Genomic DNA, 17,626 nt, shown 5'->3' with positions numbered 1-17,626 from the left:
AGCTGTTCCGAAGGGACAATCTGGGTCTGTTGATTCCCCAGGTGCTGGAGGAGCTCAGGCTTAAAGCCGCCCAGGAGGATTTGGATAAGAAAGGGGTGATACCACTCCTGGAGGGATTGCGGGGACCCCCTATAGCTTTCCTGTTGCCAAAGCAGATGAAGAAGTTGGTGGATCGGGAGAGGGAATCTCCAGACACGGGCCTGAAGGTAGCGAGGGCTATGGGGAAGCTCTATCCCTTGCCGGAGCAGAACTTGGGAGGTGAGGAGAATTCCCAAGGGAGATGCAGTGGTGTCTGTGGTTGCCAAAAAGATGACCAACCTGGTAGTGGGAGTGGCAGCTCTAAAAGATGTCCAGGGCAGGAAGCTGCTCAAGCGGCTGTTTGAAGTTTCAGCTTTGACTCTTCGGGCAATGGTGTGGAAGTCTGAGGCAGCGAACCTGCTTGATCTGGGTGCAGAAGGCACATGGCAAGCATTCAGGAGCGGCATCTGATGCAGTGCAAGCGGCCCTCTTAGAGGCGGGGGTGGCTTATGTGGCTGATGCTCTGTATGACATGGTCCGAACTGCCGCTAGAAGTACAGCCTCTGCGGTGGTGGCATGAAGGCTCCTGTGGCTGTGAAATTGGTCAGCTGTCAAACCTCCCCTTCAGAGGGAAGTTTTTGTTTGGGTGACTCCAGCAGATGGTAGAGGTGCACTCCTGCAGTTTGTTAGTTAGGAAAATTGTTGAGAAAGATAGGAATTTTTTGGTAGGTCAGCTCCCTGAGGTGTTAGGCACCTTTGTGGGCCATCCCTCAGTGGAAGCCGGGCATCCAGGGGGGGTTGGACACCCCTGCCTAGGGTTTCGTTCGCAACGATCCGGTGTGTTGATAGCCAGGGGCTCCTGGTTTACTCGCCACCGAAGCTGCTCCCTCGACTCCCTGCACTGAGAAGATGGCTCCATAAAGTTTAAAAAAAAAAGTAATGAGACAAAAAAAAAAAGAGCAATGGTTTTGTTTTTTTGGAATCTGAGGTAAGGAGTTGGTGCCTGTCTGTGCAGCATCTTCCCCCACATATTTCCTCAGCTCCCGGGGCTCCAGGCTGCTCGACAGGGGAAGGGGGTAAGCTGGCCTCTGGTGCGCGGCTCGCAGCACAGCCTGCATCGGCCCTCCTCTTCGGGACGTTAAATGGCCGAGGCGTTTTGACTGAAATTTTTTGCTGTGAAGCGCGGCAGCGAGCACTTCTAGGCCGAACGTCTAACTGCTCCCTAAGCCGCGGACCGCGTGGTGACGTAGGAATAACTATGGCACCCCGATCCAAAACGGAGGCCTGCCGAGCGTGTGGTGCGCGTGGACAGGTGCTAGATGCGGCCTCCTCGTGCTGCGGATCGCATGAGGAGGATTCCCCCCCCCCCCCCCCCGTTTTGGCCCCATGGGGGAGGATCCCTCTTTTGGGAATGACTTGCTGGTGCCTGATGCTCCTTCAGAGGGTGAGGAGATACCGGGAGAGTTCTCACCAGAGTTTATCCTCCTGCTGCACCAGGCCTTCCTAGTTAGGAAGCAGGCGGCGCACAAGAGACCCAGGCGACTGGTTGATCAGTCGGAACTGCCATCTAAGAGGGGGAGGCCCACGAAACCCCAGCAGTGTATGGGGAACAGCCTCACTCTGGGCTCAAGGACAGATCCCTGGGGCCAGAGGGCTAGTGCCGGGCTCGGGAGCAGTACCGAACCCGGGGGTGGACCCGGGGCTGATTCCTGATCTGGGGGATGCAGGCGAGTTCCCTGCTTTGGAGGGAGACGATCCCAGCATCGTCCGTTTGTTTAAATGGGAACTGCGGCCTCTTATTCCCCAGGTTTTGGAGGTCCTGGGCCTTAAGGTTTCCCAAAAGGAGTCTGATAGTGAAGGAGTTAATCCGGTGTTCGATGGGATTCGGGGACCAACAATATCTTTTCCCCGCAAGCTGGAAATCCAGTTGAAACGGGTCTTTGAGGTTGCCGTTCCGACTCTTCGGGTGGCGGTTTGCACTAGCCTTATGCAGAAGGCTTGCCTTTGTTGGGTTCAGGAGGCAGTTCCCAATACCAGTGCCAGCGGAAGTGGAGCGTTACAGGCCATGCATCTGGAAGCGGGCATCGCATATGTGGCAGATGCCTTGTATGATTTGGTGCGTACCTCCGCACATAGCATGGTGTCCGTAGTGGCGGCGCGTCGGCTTCTCTGGTTGCGTAATTGGGCAGCAGATTTGTCCTCTAAATCCCAACTTTGTAACCTTCCCTTTAAAGGCAAGCTCCTTTTCAAGGAGGATCTGGACCAATTGGTCAAGCTGCTAGGGGAGTCCAAAGGCAATAGGTTACCAGAGGATAGAAGATCTTCGAGGAAGGTGTTTTCCCCCCCGGATTCGTTTTCAGGATTCTCACAGATACCGGGCTGGCAGATGTACGGTGCCTTCTGGACCCAAGCAGACCCCGGGATGTCAGCAGTCCTTTCGCGGTGGACGCTGTCCAGGCAGGGAATCTGGAATCCTCGGTGCAGGGAAGTGGAAAGCCCTCTCAATGAGGCCACGAGCACCCATTCTGCCATCAAAGCTGTCGGAGGCAGATTGCCCAGCTTTTATGCGGAGTGGGCAAGGATTACCTCAGACCGGTGGATTTTCAATGTGGTCAGGGATGGTTTTGCTCTAGAGTTTTCACGCCTGGTTAAGGAGTCCTTTGTGGAGTCCCGCGTGGTCTCGTGCACGGTGCAGGAGACCCTACAATGGCTGCTCAATCTAAGGGCCATTGTCCCGGTTCCCTTGACAGAGCAGGGCCAGGGTCGGTACTCAGTTTACTTTGTGGTCCCCAAGAAGGAGGGCATGTTTCGTCCCATCCTAGATCTACAGAAGGTGAACTGGTGTCTTCGGATCCCTCGTTTTTGTCTGGAGACTCTGAGGACGGTAATGGCCACCATGCGGAAAGGAGAGTTTCTCATGTCCCTGGACCTCACAGAGGCGTATCTGCACATACCGATCCGGCAGGACCACCAGTGGTATCTGTGGTTCAAGGTGCTGGGCCAGCATTTCCAGTTTCGAGCCCTTCTTTTCGGACTGGCGACAGCTCCACGTACTTTCACCAAGGTCATGGTGGTCGGAGCAGCCTTCCTTCGCAAGGAGGGGATTCTATTCCATCCGTACCTGGACAACTGGTTGATTCAAGCGAAGTCGTGGGAGGACTGAGAGAGATCAGTCCAGAGAGAGACCTTACAGTCGCTTGGCTGGATCATAAATGTGCAGAAAAGTCACTTGGAGCCCACCCAATCACTGGTTTACTTGGGAGCGCTTTTCGATACCTTTCGCGGCAAGGTATTCCTGGCATCGGACCGGGTGATGAAGTTGCAAGACTGGGTCCGGACCCTCCTTCTGAGGGTGCATCCTATAGTCTGGCATCATTTACAAGTCCTAGGATCCATGGCCTCCTCCTTGGATTTGGTCCCGTGAGTGTTCGCTCACTTACGGCCATTACAGCATGCGCTATTGTCGAGGTGGAGCCCAGTGTCGGAACAATTCCACCTACCAATGCCGCTGCTTCCAGAGACCAGAGTCAGTCTGTCGTGGTGGCTCTCGTGCAACAATCTGGAGCAGGGGGTGGATCTGGACCCTCCGAATTGGGTGGTGATCTCCACAGATGTCAGCATGTCAGGTTGGGAAGCAGTTTGCGCAGACAAAACCGCTCAAGGTCTCTGATCTCCGATGGTGAGATCCTGGTCCATCAACCCACTCGAGACGAGAGCTGTCCGACTTGCCCTGCGAGCATTCTTACCCCTAGTTGAAAACAGAATGGTGCAAGTGGACTCAGACAACACAACGACGGCGGCTTACATCAGCCAGCAAAGTGGGACAAGAAGTCTCGCGGTGATGCTGGAAGCACTGCTTTTGTTCACCTGGGTGGAATGCCATCTCAAAGGAATCGCCGTATCACATGTTGCTGGGGTGGAGAATGTTCAAGCGCACTTCCTCAGCAGACAACAGTTCAATCCGGGGGAGTGGGAGCTAGCTCCCGAAGCTTGGTACCTCATTTGTGCCAGGTGGGGCATACCTCAGTTAGATCTGAGGCAACTCGGGCCAATGCGAAGACAGAGCACTTCTTCAGTCGTTGCCGAGAGCTGGGCTCTGTAGGCTTGGATGCCCTGGTGTGTCCTTGGCCCACGGGAATTCTTCTCTATGCCTTCCCCCCCTGGCCTCTCATTGGTTGACTTCTCTGACGCATAGAGCGACATCCAGGCAGTGTAGTGCTGGTGGCTCCAGAGTGGCCACTTCGTCCATGTTTGCGGATCTGGTTTGCATTGCTCTGGAAGGTCCCCTGCAGCTGGCTCATCTCCCGTGCCTGCTCCTTCAGGGACCCATATTTTCAGATTGGGAGGATCGCCTCTCTCTCACGGCTTGGCTTATGAGAAACGATGATTGTGATTGAGGGGATATTCAGAACAGGTCATTTCCACTCTTCTTCAGGTGCGACATCCGGCTACTTCTATGGCTTATGTTAGAGTCTGGAAGCTTTTTGAGGCGTGGTGCCTCCAGCACTCCTTGGACGTGTTATCAGTGGATGTCCCCCAGGTGTTGGATTTCCTTCAGCAGGGGTTGGCTGAGGGTTTAGCATTCAATTCCCTTTGGGTCCAGGTAGCAGCCTTAGGTGACTTACGAGGCAGGTTTCACGGTTGTTCGCTAGCAGCTCACCCGGATATTGCCCGGTTTCTCAAAGGGGTCAAACATTTATGTCATCCTGTCTGCCCATTGTGTCTGGATTGGAGTTTGAATCTGGTACTTCGTGTGCCTTGTGGAGCCCCTTTTGAGCCTTTACGCAGGGCTTCGATTAAAGATTTGACTTTAAAGACCGTTTTTCTGGTGGCCATTTGTTCTGCTCGATGTGTAACAGAATTACAGGCGTTGTTGTGTCGTGATCCTTTTCTTAGGATATACGATGATAAGAGTTTTACTGCGCACAGTTCCATCCTTCGTCCCCAAGGTTGTTTCTGCCTTTCATGTCAATCAGACGACGGTGAATCTACCAGGATTCCCGCAGTGGTCCCAGGATTCCCCTCAAGAGAAGGATCTTCATCTTTTGGATGTACAGCATGCTCTGTTGCACTTTCTGGAGGTTATCAATGACTTCCGACGTTCAGATCATCTGTTTATCTTATTCGGCGGGCCTAAGAAGGGTGACAAGGCTTCTAAGGCTACAATCTCCTGCTGGATTAAGGAAGCTATCTGCTCGGCATACATTGCCCGAGGACGTCAAGCACCCTTGCGTCTGAGAGCACATTCCACCAGGGCCCAGGCTACTTCCTGGGCTGAATGTCAGCTTTTGTCACCTCAGGAAATCTGTAGGGCAGCAGTGTTGTCTTCACTTCACACTTTCACTAAGCATTATCGGATGGACATTAAGGCTACTGATGAATTGTCCTTTGGTGAGCGTGTACTGTGCGTGGCTCTTTCGGGTTCCCTCCCGGTGTAGGTGGCTTGGGTACATCCCACTTGTTTGGACTGATCTGGGTATGTTCAGGAAATGAAAATTGGTTCTTACCTGCTAATTTTCGTTCCTGTAATAGCACAGATCAGTCCAGAGGCCCACCCCTTTTCAGATTCCGAAAGACTGCCTTACACTAGGTTGTTTTGCTGTTTTTTACATTCTCCTATTGCAGAGGTTCTTGATGGAGCAGTTCAAAGGTGGTTTTTTTTCTGGTTATATGTTTCATGGGGGCGAATGGGTTGTAGGTTATGTTTGGGTTCCAACCCTCTTCACCTGTTAGTTCTGTTAGTTATTGTGGGCTTGGCTACAGGCAGGTGGCACTCTCGTATTTGTAGCAGCGCCCAAAGTTTTGCTCTCTGACTCCATCTGCTGGTAGGGATGCATAACCCACTTGTCTGGACTGATCTGAGGTATTACAGGAACGAAAATTAGCAGATAACCTTTCACTAATTAGGTAACCTGTTAATTTTCATTCCTGTAATACCACAGATCTGTCCAGGGACCCATCCTATTGCTGCCAAAAGACTGAATTTCCTTAAAGTCAATGTACCATATTTCAAAGAGTTTTTGCAGTTTGTACATATTTTGAGTTCAGTCTGTTTTTTTGGTTTATGGACGTATGAGAGGCTCCAGTGCAGGAGGTTCCAACCCTGAGTTGCCTCTTTGCCCTGAGAGGGTTTTAGGGATTGATCTTTGGCTTGGGTACAGGTCAATAATGAACGACTGCAGATGGCACTCTTGTTTATGTAACAATGCCTCAAAGATTTTGTTCTCTGCTCTCATCTGCTGGTAGGGTTGCAAAACCCACTTATCTGGACTGATCTATGGTCTTACAGGAACAAAAATTAGCAGGTAAGAAAGAACCAGTTTTCCTATGTCACATCCCACTGTTGGCCTTTATGGATAATGCTCATTTAAAGCAATCTTTAAAAGTCTGTGACTTGTAAAGTGACAAAAATTGGATCCATGTTGGGCCAGAAGTAGAGAATTCTAAGGTATTGAGTTCCTGATAGACTATTGGTCTGGTTTACGTTTACAGAGTGCCAGGGAAGAGCCCATCCATATCCTGAACGTTGCCATCAAGACAGATTGCGACATTGCAGATGACGGCCTGGCGGCCATGTTCAGAGACTTTACCCAGAGCAAGGTAAGCACTGCTTCTGACAACAAGCCAAGGACCGGGCAAACCATGTGTAAACGGCCTCGCAGGCCAGCATGTTGGGTGTGGTGTGGGAATAGCATGGCTTCTTCCCAAGGATTTAAATTCCTGCACCGTCAGGAAGTGGGAAAATACTCAATGGAGGGGAAATTTAAACCAGACATGACAACCTTCTGCAAAAAGAGTACTGTGGGTCTTTTTCCTGAAGTGATAACTTTTGCCTGATTATTAAAATTTAACATGGGGTTTATGCACAAGTGTTTGCTTCAGTCTGGTCCTTTTGTGTTACTTACAGACATAATCTGCGCATGTGACTCTGTGAAAGATATATCGCATGATTGCCTACATACTCCACCCAAAAGAGCCAACAAAGCTTCAACGCAGCAGGGTGTGGATGGGATTTATACTCCTGGCCTTTGGGTTTCACATCTTCATTTTTATGTCATGAAGCTTCACGGCCAGCCTTGCTATTTCTGGAAAAGTTCCTTAGATCAGGAGATCACTTTGTTTATTCACCCAACAGCTTCTTTTGAGGTCCCTTTGGGGCTTGATTAACATTGGGCTGATATGATTGATGACGCGAGGAAGGTATTGCACTGACCATTCCTCGGCCAGGGGCCGCGGATTGTGGCGAAACGGGTCCTGGAGGGAGCCGCAGTTTGTGGCCCCTGACTCAGACTGCCAGAGCCTGAGCAGTGAGAGTCGCTGCGTTTTTTTTTTGTGCAGTGGTTGAGTTTCCCTTTACCGCCCCTTCCATACTCCAGGGGCTTTGCCCAGAGCCTCCACAGCATTCCCCAATCCTGGCTGGGCCCAGGAGCTGAATCACCGGGACATCCTGAAAAAAAAAACCAAACATTGTAAAAGTTCTCAGTAGGAAGAGAACATATTTAGTGTCAGCTCAGCTGGGTTCTCCATCCCGTCCTCTGCCATCAGCTCACTGGTGTTTTTGAAGTGGGATTTTCACTAGTGCTGGGGTGGCATAAAGTACTCGATGCAGCCCCCACCCTTCACATTTTTTTTTTTTTTTTTTTTACATCTGCTCTTAAAAAGTGGCAGCAAATAAGGGGAAAGGGAAAAGCAGTTTTGATTGTTCACTGGCATGATCCAGCTCCAGGCAAGTGAAGATGGGAAAAAGAATAATATCTTTTTTAGAAACGCAAAACATTTAAGTAAGACCCCCCCCCCGCCTTCCCCTTCCCCCTCCTCCAGTAATCCTCGTTCTCAGCTTGCTGATAGGAATTAGGTTCGTCTGCTTGTAAATGACCTGCGGAGGAGATGGAAGCAGTGGGTAGAAATGGAGAGTCTGCAGGTGTCTCTGTCTAATCGCCTGATAATAACCCGGGATGGGGCGGGGGCGGGGGAGCCAGTGTTATTACAGTGTAATCAGACCCCCAGCGCTGTGTTCTTATTATCTGACACTTGTGGAATTTTTAAATGCCGTAACCAATTTTTTTTTGTGTGTGTGTTTATATTTTGCTCTTAAATTGCAGAATATTAAGGTTATTTTCTCTGCCTGGGGATAGTGGGGAGGGGGGAGTGCAGTCATACTGTATGGGCACTGGTACTGCTTCTTTTTGAAGGGCCTACAATTTTTTATTTTTTTTTTTTAATTTCATGATATGAGAAACGATTTTGAAGGATGTTTGCAGAAAGAAATGCTCTGAAACCTCCCTGCTTTCTCTTTACCTCTGGGGCAGGGAGTGGATTCCCTTTTGTTGTGTGAGGTCGGGTATAACTGAGGGGGGAGTCAGTCCTCGCACGTTGCATGTTTCAGGTTTAATCGATGCAAAAATGGATTAGGGAATCTTCAGAACCTCTGGCCCCTTTTTCTTGTAGAGTGCATGTGGCAGTTCCAGAAGAAACTTGATTTTTCCGGAAAAGGCGATGGGATGCATGAAATAGCCTTCCGGGGGAGGTGGTGGAGGCCTAAGCAGTAACAGAATACAAGAAAGCCAGGGATGGGTGCGGAAGCCGCTTAGTGGTGGGAGTCGTGGGTACAGCTGGAGATGAAAGGGTCTGCAGCATTGCCACAGGAAGGGGGAAACGGGTAGATGAGACGGGCCTGTTGGCCATGATCTGCTGCCATTTTTTTAAGGTCCTTGGCTGGTGGAAGACCAGGAGCGTCCAGTCTGATCTCAGATGAAGCCTTTGAGCATTTGCACAGAAAAGGCTCCTCCACTAACAGCAGAACCCCACTCCCCCTCCCCCAGAACAGCTCCTTCCAATGCTGATGCTTCCCAAAGTCCGGTGAGCAAAGTTCCTGCCCCGGTAGGAGGGGAAACACCCATATTAGATTTGTAGGCTGGGGCCGCAAGCTTCCCTTTGCGTTCTTGCTGCGTCCTCTTGGGTCGTCTTTCTTTCTCTTGTAGGGCAGCAATAGCCAAACTACTGTTGTGTAAAATTTTTTTACCGTGTGGTCTGTGGCAGGGGATGCCCAAGAAACGTTTCCAGTGAATGTAGAGAGAGAGAGGAGCTGGAGCAACGGGTAGCCCCCTGCATGCCAAGGACTAAACTTTCAAATTTACGTTCGTAAAAATGAGCCTGCAAAAGCCACCCACCCGTGCTTACCTGGATTTTCAGCGGCTTAATCCTACGCGCGCGCGTTCGTAACGAACATAAAGAAGAGGCATTTTGGGAACGGGTTCTGAATTTGTGCTTGCATCATCTTAAAATCTCGACAGCATGCCATTTCCACATCCCAGTTTGCGCAGAGCGACCCGATATCCCAGCTCGATTTGTGCGGGTGCCTCGGGCTTGGAAATCAGGACGCTGTGTGTCTTTATGCGAATAGCTCTAGTAGTCTGATATCCCACTGGAAATTTACTCCAAAAGCTGTAATTGCTACAGTCCGGGGCCTGTTACAGGGAGGAAGGGGGGTTAGCAGGGCATTTAACCTGGGGCCCCAGCAGCTTTTAGGGCACCTGGCACAGGTTGGGCCCCCAGTGACTCTAACTGGCCCCGGCTGTAGAATCAGAAAACAAAGACTGCAGAGCTTTGTTGTGCTCGGGTTGGTTTATTTCCTGCTTTCTTCCTCTCTTGCTAAGTCTCCCACTGCATTTCTGTCTTTTATAAGTTCCTGGGTTTTCCGTTTTCATGTTGTACTCTTTTGGTTTTTCTTGTATGAAACCTTTTTAGCCTTTCTCCTAAAGACACGTCCTCTCCGTCCTGTATCTGTTCTCTGATTTCTCCACCTATCCCCCCCCAAAAATAAGATCTGTTTGTTACATTAATTATCTTTCCATGTTCTTCCTCTGGCAGAAAGCTGTCCTGATCGAGCACGGGATCCGCCGACTGACCTTCCTCGTGGCACAGAAAGTATGCATCCCCCTTGTCCTCTGTGCTTTTTTATTTTTTCATTTTCATTTTTTTTCATTTCATTTTTTTTCATTTTGTAAGCTTTGAATGATGTTTGCAATCAATTCAATGTCTCCTGCCTTTTTAAGTAAAAGCTCATGAGGTAACAATCAAAATTACCAACAGAAATAAAATAAAACAGTAGAATTAAACATAAGTGAAATAAATCAAAAGTAGATAAATATATAACAAGAAATTTATTTGCAAATTTCAAAGTCTTTTTTTTTCCTTTTTTTTTTTAAATGCCAAATTGCAAATCTTTTTCTTTGGCACACTTTGACTGCCGAGGTGTCTCCAGAGAATATCTTGCCAGGGACCCTGTCTATGTGGCCCCCCCTCCTCTAACAAGCGGTCCCAGCGAGCTGGCGTGCACTGCCTGCTCGCAATCAATTGCTAAAGAGCACTTGAATGGTTTTAAAATAAATGCAAAACCTTGTTTCCCCTTAACAACATAAATCCGTTGGGGAAAGCCCAACGGAATAGCTGCTGGGGTTTCTCTCCCTCTTACTCTCAATCCCCTCTCGGGGGCTGCTTTGGGACGTTCCTTTTGGGTTGCTGGGGAAGGCAGAGAGAGATTTCACTGGATCCCCCTAATTCACTGGTCACATTTTTTTTGTTTGTTTAAAAATTTTTTTTTTTTTTTTAAAGCAGGATTACCAAACTTCAATTTCCTTATATGTTTACTGCCTTCTTCCTTTATTATTTTAAATGCCTGAATTTACTTTTTTTTTTGCCAATTCTTTTTTGTAGAATAAAAGAGTGAGCATCTTGGTTCACGGCCTCGCCACTTATTTTGTTCAGAACCCTCTTTGCCCGAGCCCCGCCACGCTGTAGGGCCAGTCCCCCAGGTGCACCTCCATGACGGCAGCTTGATTTTTTTTTTTTCCCTGCTCCCCCTGCCCTCAACCTGTAATGCTCAAGAGCCATTAAGCCATTTTTAAAAAAATGCCAAATCTAAGAAAGAAAATCTAAAATCAACAAGGTTAGCTCGCTGATTTTAATTGCTTTGACTGCCAAGGTCTTGGGTTTTTTGTTTTTTTTTTAATTCTTATTTATTTTTTAACCGTGGCGTTTGCAGGGTGGCCTGCTTTAGTCGCTGAGTACGCAGCTCGGCTGTCTCCATGTCTGGCCATATCCTGAAGCTTTTAATTTCCCGCCTGGGGACATTAATGTGGAGTAGGGAAATGTTGCTTGAAGCTTAGAAATGATAAAATGAAAATCACGCCAAAAGAGGAGCCTTGCACTTTGAACCATGACTCGGCTGTAATTTGTCTTAATTCCTTATTAATTTCACTATTAATTAGCAGCTGTCTTCTGCTTCCTTCTCTTCCTGCCCTTCTGTGATCATTTGTAAGGATTTCAGCAAACAGGTCAACTGTGAGGTGGATCAGAGATTTCAGGTAAGTAAAGGAGAGAAAGAGAGCTGATTTGTCTCCATAAGCGCTCTTCAGCAGTTCAGTGAAATAATATACAGTAGGGATAATGATTTGGGGATTTTTTGCCTGCTTTTCCAAATAACGTGCAAGGTGGCTTACGGCATTATTAGTATTCAGGTGCAGTAAAGCTCTGCCCCAAACTGCTCACAAGTGGGAACAGGAGATGAAACAACTTTCCCATTGAGGGGAGCGTGATTTGAACCCTGGTTTTCTTGGTTCTCAGCCCCGTGCTCTAACCGCGAGGCCAGTCCTAGGGAGGGGAAAATTTTATAACCACCTGTGTAACTTGTGCATCGCCAAAGTGCATCAGTTAATCCAGTTTTCAAAGCAAACTCACACGTATGTTTGCTTTGAAAATTAACCAAATAATGCACACAAATTACAAGCGGCTGCTTGCAGGGTGTAACTTCTGCAGGTTAATTTATTCACAAACTTTTAAAATCTAAAGTGTGCATGTTAAATGCAGCTTCATCCTCTCAGAATGCTTTTTGTTTTTTTGTGCGTGTAGAAGCATGAACAGGATCTGGCTATACACGTTTTTCTGCGCAGTTCTATAATGAGCCGTTTATGGGCCTAAACCTGTGATTTCGGCTTGTAAACAGCTTTGAAAGTCCCTGCTCCATCGTGTACCTAGCACTGTTCGTAAAGCATCCCTGCTGTAGAGAGCCTTCAGCCTCACCTTTGAGCTGCAGAAAGTTGCAAATTGAGCATCAGCCAGCAAAAATAGCCTTCCCTGTACGTACCCGGATCAGTTCAGACTCCTGGGTTTTGCCTCCCTTCCAGCAGATGGAGACAGAGAAAGTTTGTTGACACTGGCATATAACGTCCTCAACCTCTCTGTCTCCAGCAGATGGTGGCGGTTCAAAACCTGCAGTCTTAGATTAAGTTAAAAAAGAAAAAAAGATAAAATAAAATGTTAGATTTACGTTATCCGGAGTTCTTCCCAGAAGGTTGGCAGGGCCTGGTGGGGCATCCCTTCTGGTTGAGAGGTGGATGAGCAGGGGGTTGGTAAAACCCTTTTTTGTCTCAGTCCTTTTCTTCACTAGGTGGGAATACTGGTGGTTTCAGAGAATGAAGCCTAATGTTCCCATCCTTCCCTGTTGGCACTGATCAATACTGAAAAAAGGGCAGAAAAACCCAATAAAACAAAATCTGAAGATCACTTTATTGTTTTTCTTTCTCCTCCTTTTTTAAGTTCTAATAGTTTTCTCTAATCCTTCAGAGCAGGCATTTCCTAGGTGTTGCCGCCCTGCTGCGTTAACCTTGACAGTGAGACTCGCTCAGCCTGGGGCATTATCTATTTGTATTGCCCTACTTCGCTGGACATCAAAGTCCCAGTCTCCGGACCCTGCCATGAACCTTACTTGGGAAGGTTCGGGGGGGGGGGGCAGGGCTCGACTTTCTCTTTTAATTACAGTCTATATAATTAGCTCCCAGCATGTCTTGCTGGAATGGAGTTTCTCCAGTGATCTTCCAATTTCCTCATCTCATTAGGTTCTTAACGCAATTATTAGTGTAATAATCTTGTATGATGATTTCTGTTGCAGATTTTCACATTGCTGGGTTTGCAGGGTGTCTTGATTGGCTAATTTAGGCAAATTAATTTCATTGTCTTGATGATGGTCGGCTGATTAGAACCCAGCAGGGGTTGGATAATTTGGCTTTGTGGGGGTAAAAGTCAGTGCGCTTTTGGAGTTTTGGTAACTTAGAAGAACACAGAGACTTTCATTTTAAATTGCTTTTCACCTGTGGGTTCAGGTTCCTGAGGTTTTGGTCACTCTGTGGGAGGGACTGTTCTGATGACAGGAGCCGTTCACAGGGCAGGAATGACATCTGTCCGTCCCTTCTGTTGCGACCGTCGCTGTCCGACGTCTCCACTCCGCCCTCTTTACCTCTGTGGCGACTCCCTCCGGGTCTGAAGGATGGCTGGCTGCCGCGGCGTCTCCTTGCCGTCTCTCTCCGGCGTCCCCGGACTGGCTCGACGCTGCAGATCCGCCATGTTGCCTGAAGCCTAGGGCGTGCGCGCTCCGAGTAAAGTACCAGCAAGGGTGCGAACCTCAGGGGCGTCCCCTGAGATGACGTCATCGGCTTCCGATATTTAAAGGTCTCTGATATCGCTAACAAACTGAGTTAGCAAGGATTCGTTCTAGCTACTCTGCCTCCTCGGACTTACCAGAGGTACCCACTCCTCAGGGGCCTCGCTCTCTCTTTACCTTTCAGGTTTACTGACAGGAACCGGTCCTCGTTCCTGACTATCTGCCTTCGTTCCTGACTATCTGCCTGGAAGCCATCACTGTCTACATCATTGTGAGTTACCATTGCTCTCTCAGAGCTTTCCCTGGAACCAGGTACTCGCTCCTCAAGGGCCTATCCTTTCCAGCTCCTGAGCTCCCTGAGACCAATATGCAAGTGTTGTCATCTAAGTTCTGTTCATGAACTCTGCATACCCTGCCTACTCACTGTCTACAGTTTCTCAACAGCTCAGCCATCCAGGGATCACTGTTCCAGTATCTGAGGGACTTCAGCCCTGCTGGGCACTACAGCTCACTACTGCCATCTCTGGTGGTTGAAAGACCTGTTTAATAAAAGAACTAATGTGTGTCTGTCTTCATACTCTAAGCCTAGCCGGTGGTCCCTCTCGGGATCTTTCCCCAGGGGCGTGGTCATCTGCCACCGGCCCAAGGATCCACCCTCTACTATCTCCAGCAGTCTATACAACAGATTGCTACTCCGCCTACAAAATACATCAGATTGCTACTCCTGTCTGATTGCTCCTCCCACCAACATAGTGGATTATGACACCTTCGTTTTCGACCCCCCTGTTTCCCTGTAGTATGTGGTGACAGAATTAGTTAGCATCTATGTTTGTCTGGTATGCTGCATGCAAAAATATCCTAGCAGAAATGTGTGTGCTCATGCAGCCGGGTCTGTCTGGCAGGCTGCATGTTCATCACGTGGTCCAGGCTGGTGGTTTTGGGGCACCATTGGGAAAAGCCACAGGCTTCTGAGAGGCGGGATGTTTGGACTATAGCCATACTGGACTTGTTGGCTGTTTTGCAGGGCCTTGTTTGTTGGACTAGGAAGGGGAGGGGGTGCTGGGTCTGAACTGAAAAGGGATCTAGTATGTTCTGATACCCAAGAGGGTAGAATACAGTGGAGGAAGATGACTAAACTATCTTAAATAAGGAGTGATATCCTGCAGATGGTCATGCCATAAGGCTGGCAGCTGGGACATATCCTTGGCAGAGCAGATCAGGAGTAACAGGGCAGGTTGGATGAGCAACTTGATCTTTTTCTGCTGCCGTCTACTACCTTGTTTGCTATAGGTGAACCCTGAAGAGATGGGTTCCTTTCTGGATTCTTTGTCGCTGGCTCTTTGGGATACAGTATATGGGTAAGGTACTTTAAAAGGACCAAATCTTTACTTTGTGTTTGAAGGTATTTTATAGAGCACTCAGTTATTTGAAAGGAGACAGGTTGGCTTATTGCTTGGAGCACAGAAGTATGAGTTAGGGGAATTATTTTAGCTCAAGGTCTGTATCCATGTGACTGTCCTCTTTCTTGGCTTAGAGTATTTAGTTAGGTTGGACTAAGGATGTGCAAGTCTTTTTTTTTCCTTTTGGGGGGGGGGGGGGTTAATATTATCTTTTTCAATGGCCCAGTTGGGGCAAATCTGTCACCGTGGCAAAAATGATCTTTGGGGTCTTTTGCTTACAAGCATTGTTCATTAAATTGAATAACAAGTCATTTGACCTGAATCTCTGCAAAACCTGCAGATTTCTGTGGAACTGAACTAAGATACACATCCCTTCTCTCTTTTCTCCTTTGGAAGCTTTCACACAGAGTCACTGACACAAACCCAGAACCCCCGAGGTGGCTGCATGCATCTAAAGCATGGCTGTGTCCATGATGGCCTTCTGTGTAGCACCAGCCGCAGGAACCGATTTTAAGATGTTGGTGCCCAAAGGCAGGACTGGAAGATGAGGGTAGGGGGCCCTTTCTGAGAGCTCATTGGACCAGAGTTCTTTGGTGGGGCCTTTCTGAAGTGGCACAAGAGGGAGAAGGCTCTTCTTTGGCATGGATGTTTGATACTTTCAAAATTTGATGCTCTAGGCGGTTGCCCATCTTACCTCTACCTAAATGCAGGCCTGTCTGGCAGGAGCTGAGCAGACGCTTCACTACAGTGGTTTATTTTGTCTCATCCTGTTTGTTCAAGTCCTGCACTAGAGCATTCTGGGAGCTGGAGTCCATTAGAGAAACAAGGTAAAGCAGAGTCACACATCCCATGCTTTGCAGTGAGAGCTTAAAATAACTTTCAGGAGAAAGGGGTGGTACGGGCTTTGGAAGTGTTTCGCATAACTCCTGCCTGTCCCCAGCTCATCTTTGCCAGGGAAGACTCTACCTGGATCCGTGCATGCCCTCTTGCTTCTACTTCCCTCACATACCACAAGCTACTGCAGGGACGGCCAGCTCCGATCCTCAAGAGCCACAAACAGTCCTGCTTTTCAGGATATCTACAATGAATATGCATTAGATAAATCTGTATACAGTGGTAGCAGTGCATGTAAATCTATCTCCTGCATAATTAATTGTGGATATTCTGAAGGTGCTAGGTAATATTTAAAACTAATAAGAGAAAATATTTTTTTCTCAGCACATAATTAAGCTCTGGAATTCATTGCCAGAGGATGTGGTGAAAGCTATTAGTGTACCTGCATTTAAAAAAACTTTGGACAAGTTCCTGGAGGAAAACTCCATTAACCATTATTAAGGTAGAATTGCAGAAATCCACTGCTTATTTTTGGGATAAGCAGCTTGGAATCTATGTACCCCTTGGATTCCTGCCAGGTACTTGTGACCTACCTGTTGGAAACAGGATACTGGGCTTGATGGACCTTTGGTCTGACCCAGTTTGGCAAGTCTTGTGTTCTGAAAACCAAGCCTGTTTATGGCTCTTGAGTAACAGCATTGGCCATCCCTGGGCTACTGCATAATATTCAGGTACTATGTCAGCGGCATTAACGTCCAGTCTTTGAGGTTTTCAGGATATCCCTAATAAACATGTATGAGATATTTTGCAATCAAATACTGTGAAGCAACTACCTCTCCTGAATTAAACACAAGCCAAGGAGAGAGGAGATTCTACTCGCTTACCAAATCTAAACAACAGATCCCAATAAACTTGTTATCAAACAATTAAATTCCCGGCAAATGACAATATCATAAAGATTGTTGCTCTAATGTTGTAATCTGCAGCCTCTCACCACGCAATGGGTCGCAGGCTGGTATCAGCTTACAGAGCTTGATTTAATATAATCATTTATTGTCATTTGTCCACCCCCCAAAATTACCTTTATTCAATAACCAATCCTATAGACCTATTAGTAATCACTCAAGATATAAATTTTCACTGAACAAAAGCGTTCTTTGAGAATCAAATTCATCACGAATTAGAATACTTAGCCGTAAGTTTTCATCGAGCAGCTACATTGCTTTGCTTTTCAATTTCAACATCCCAACATGTTTCGACTGAAATATCAGTCTTCTTCAGGGGAATTGTAATGTCTCGAATCAGGCCAACATATTCACTATATCCCGGACCGGATTTGCAAGTCTCTCTAGAGAATCAAAAAATGGCGCCTCAGCGTCCAACTAGGACGCTGAGGCGCCATTTTTTGATTCTCTAGAGAGACTTGCAAATCCGGTCCGGGATATAGTGAATATGTTGGCCTGATTCGAGACATTACAATTCCCCTGAAGAAGACTGATATTTCAGTCGAAACATGTTGGGATGTTGAAATTGAAAAGCAAAGCAATGTAGCTGCTCGATGAAAACTTACGGCTAAGTATTCTAATTCGTGATGAATTTGATTCTCAAAGAACGCTTTTGTTCAGTGAAAATTTATATCTTGAGTGATTACTAATAGGTCTATAGGATTGGTTATTGAATAAAGGTAATTTTGGGGGGTGGACAAATGACAATAAATGATTATATTAAATCAAGCTCTGTAAGCTGATACCAGCCTGCGACCCATTGCGTGGTGAGAGGCTGCAGATTACAACATTAGAGCAACAATCTTTATGATATTGTCATTTGCCGGGAATTTAATTGTTTGATAACAAGTTTATTGGGATCTGTTGTTTAGATTTGGTAAGCGAGTAGAATCTCCTCTCTCCTTGGCTTGAGATATTTTGCACGCATACTG

General features: G+C 47.6%; 1 protein-coding gene across 4 annotated transcripts in view; it reads left to right on the top strand.

Annotated features, from left to right (window-relative positions):
• ACACA (acetyl-CoA carboxylase alpha) overlaps positions 1 to 17,626 on the top strand; it is a 210,694-nt gene that overhangs the window by 83,947 nt on the left and 109,121 nt on the right. For 2 of the 4 annotated variants that reach the window (XM_029611732.1, XM_029611731.1), the window contains 3 exons: positions 6,511 to 6,618; positions 9,889 to 9,945; positions 11,340 to 11,384. In XM_029611732.1, the coding sequence (XP_029467592.1) occupies positions 6,511 to 6,618; positions 9,889 to 9,945; positions 11,340 to 11,384 (210 nt within the window). The remainder of the gene's footprint in view (positions 1 to 6,510; positions 6,619 to 9,888; positions 9,946 to 11,339; positions 11,385 to 17,626) is intronic. The other 2 variants (XM_029611735.1, XM_029611734.1) reach the window with 1 other exon arrangement.

This window comes from Rhinatrema bivittatum, chromosome 8, assembly GCF_901001135.1.
Source record: "Rhinatrema bivittatum chromosome 8, aRhiBiv1.1, whole genome shotgun sequence".
NCBI lineage: Eukaryota > Metazoa > Chordata > Amphibia > Gymnophiona > Rhinatrematidae > Rhinatrema > Rhinatrema bivittatum.
This window is presented reverse-complemented; position numbering and strand designations above follow the sequence as displayed.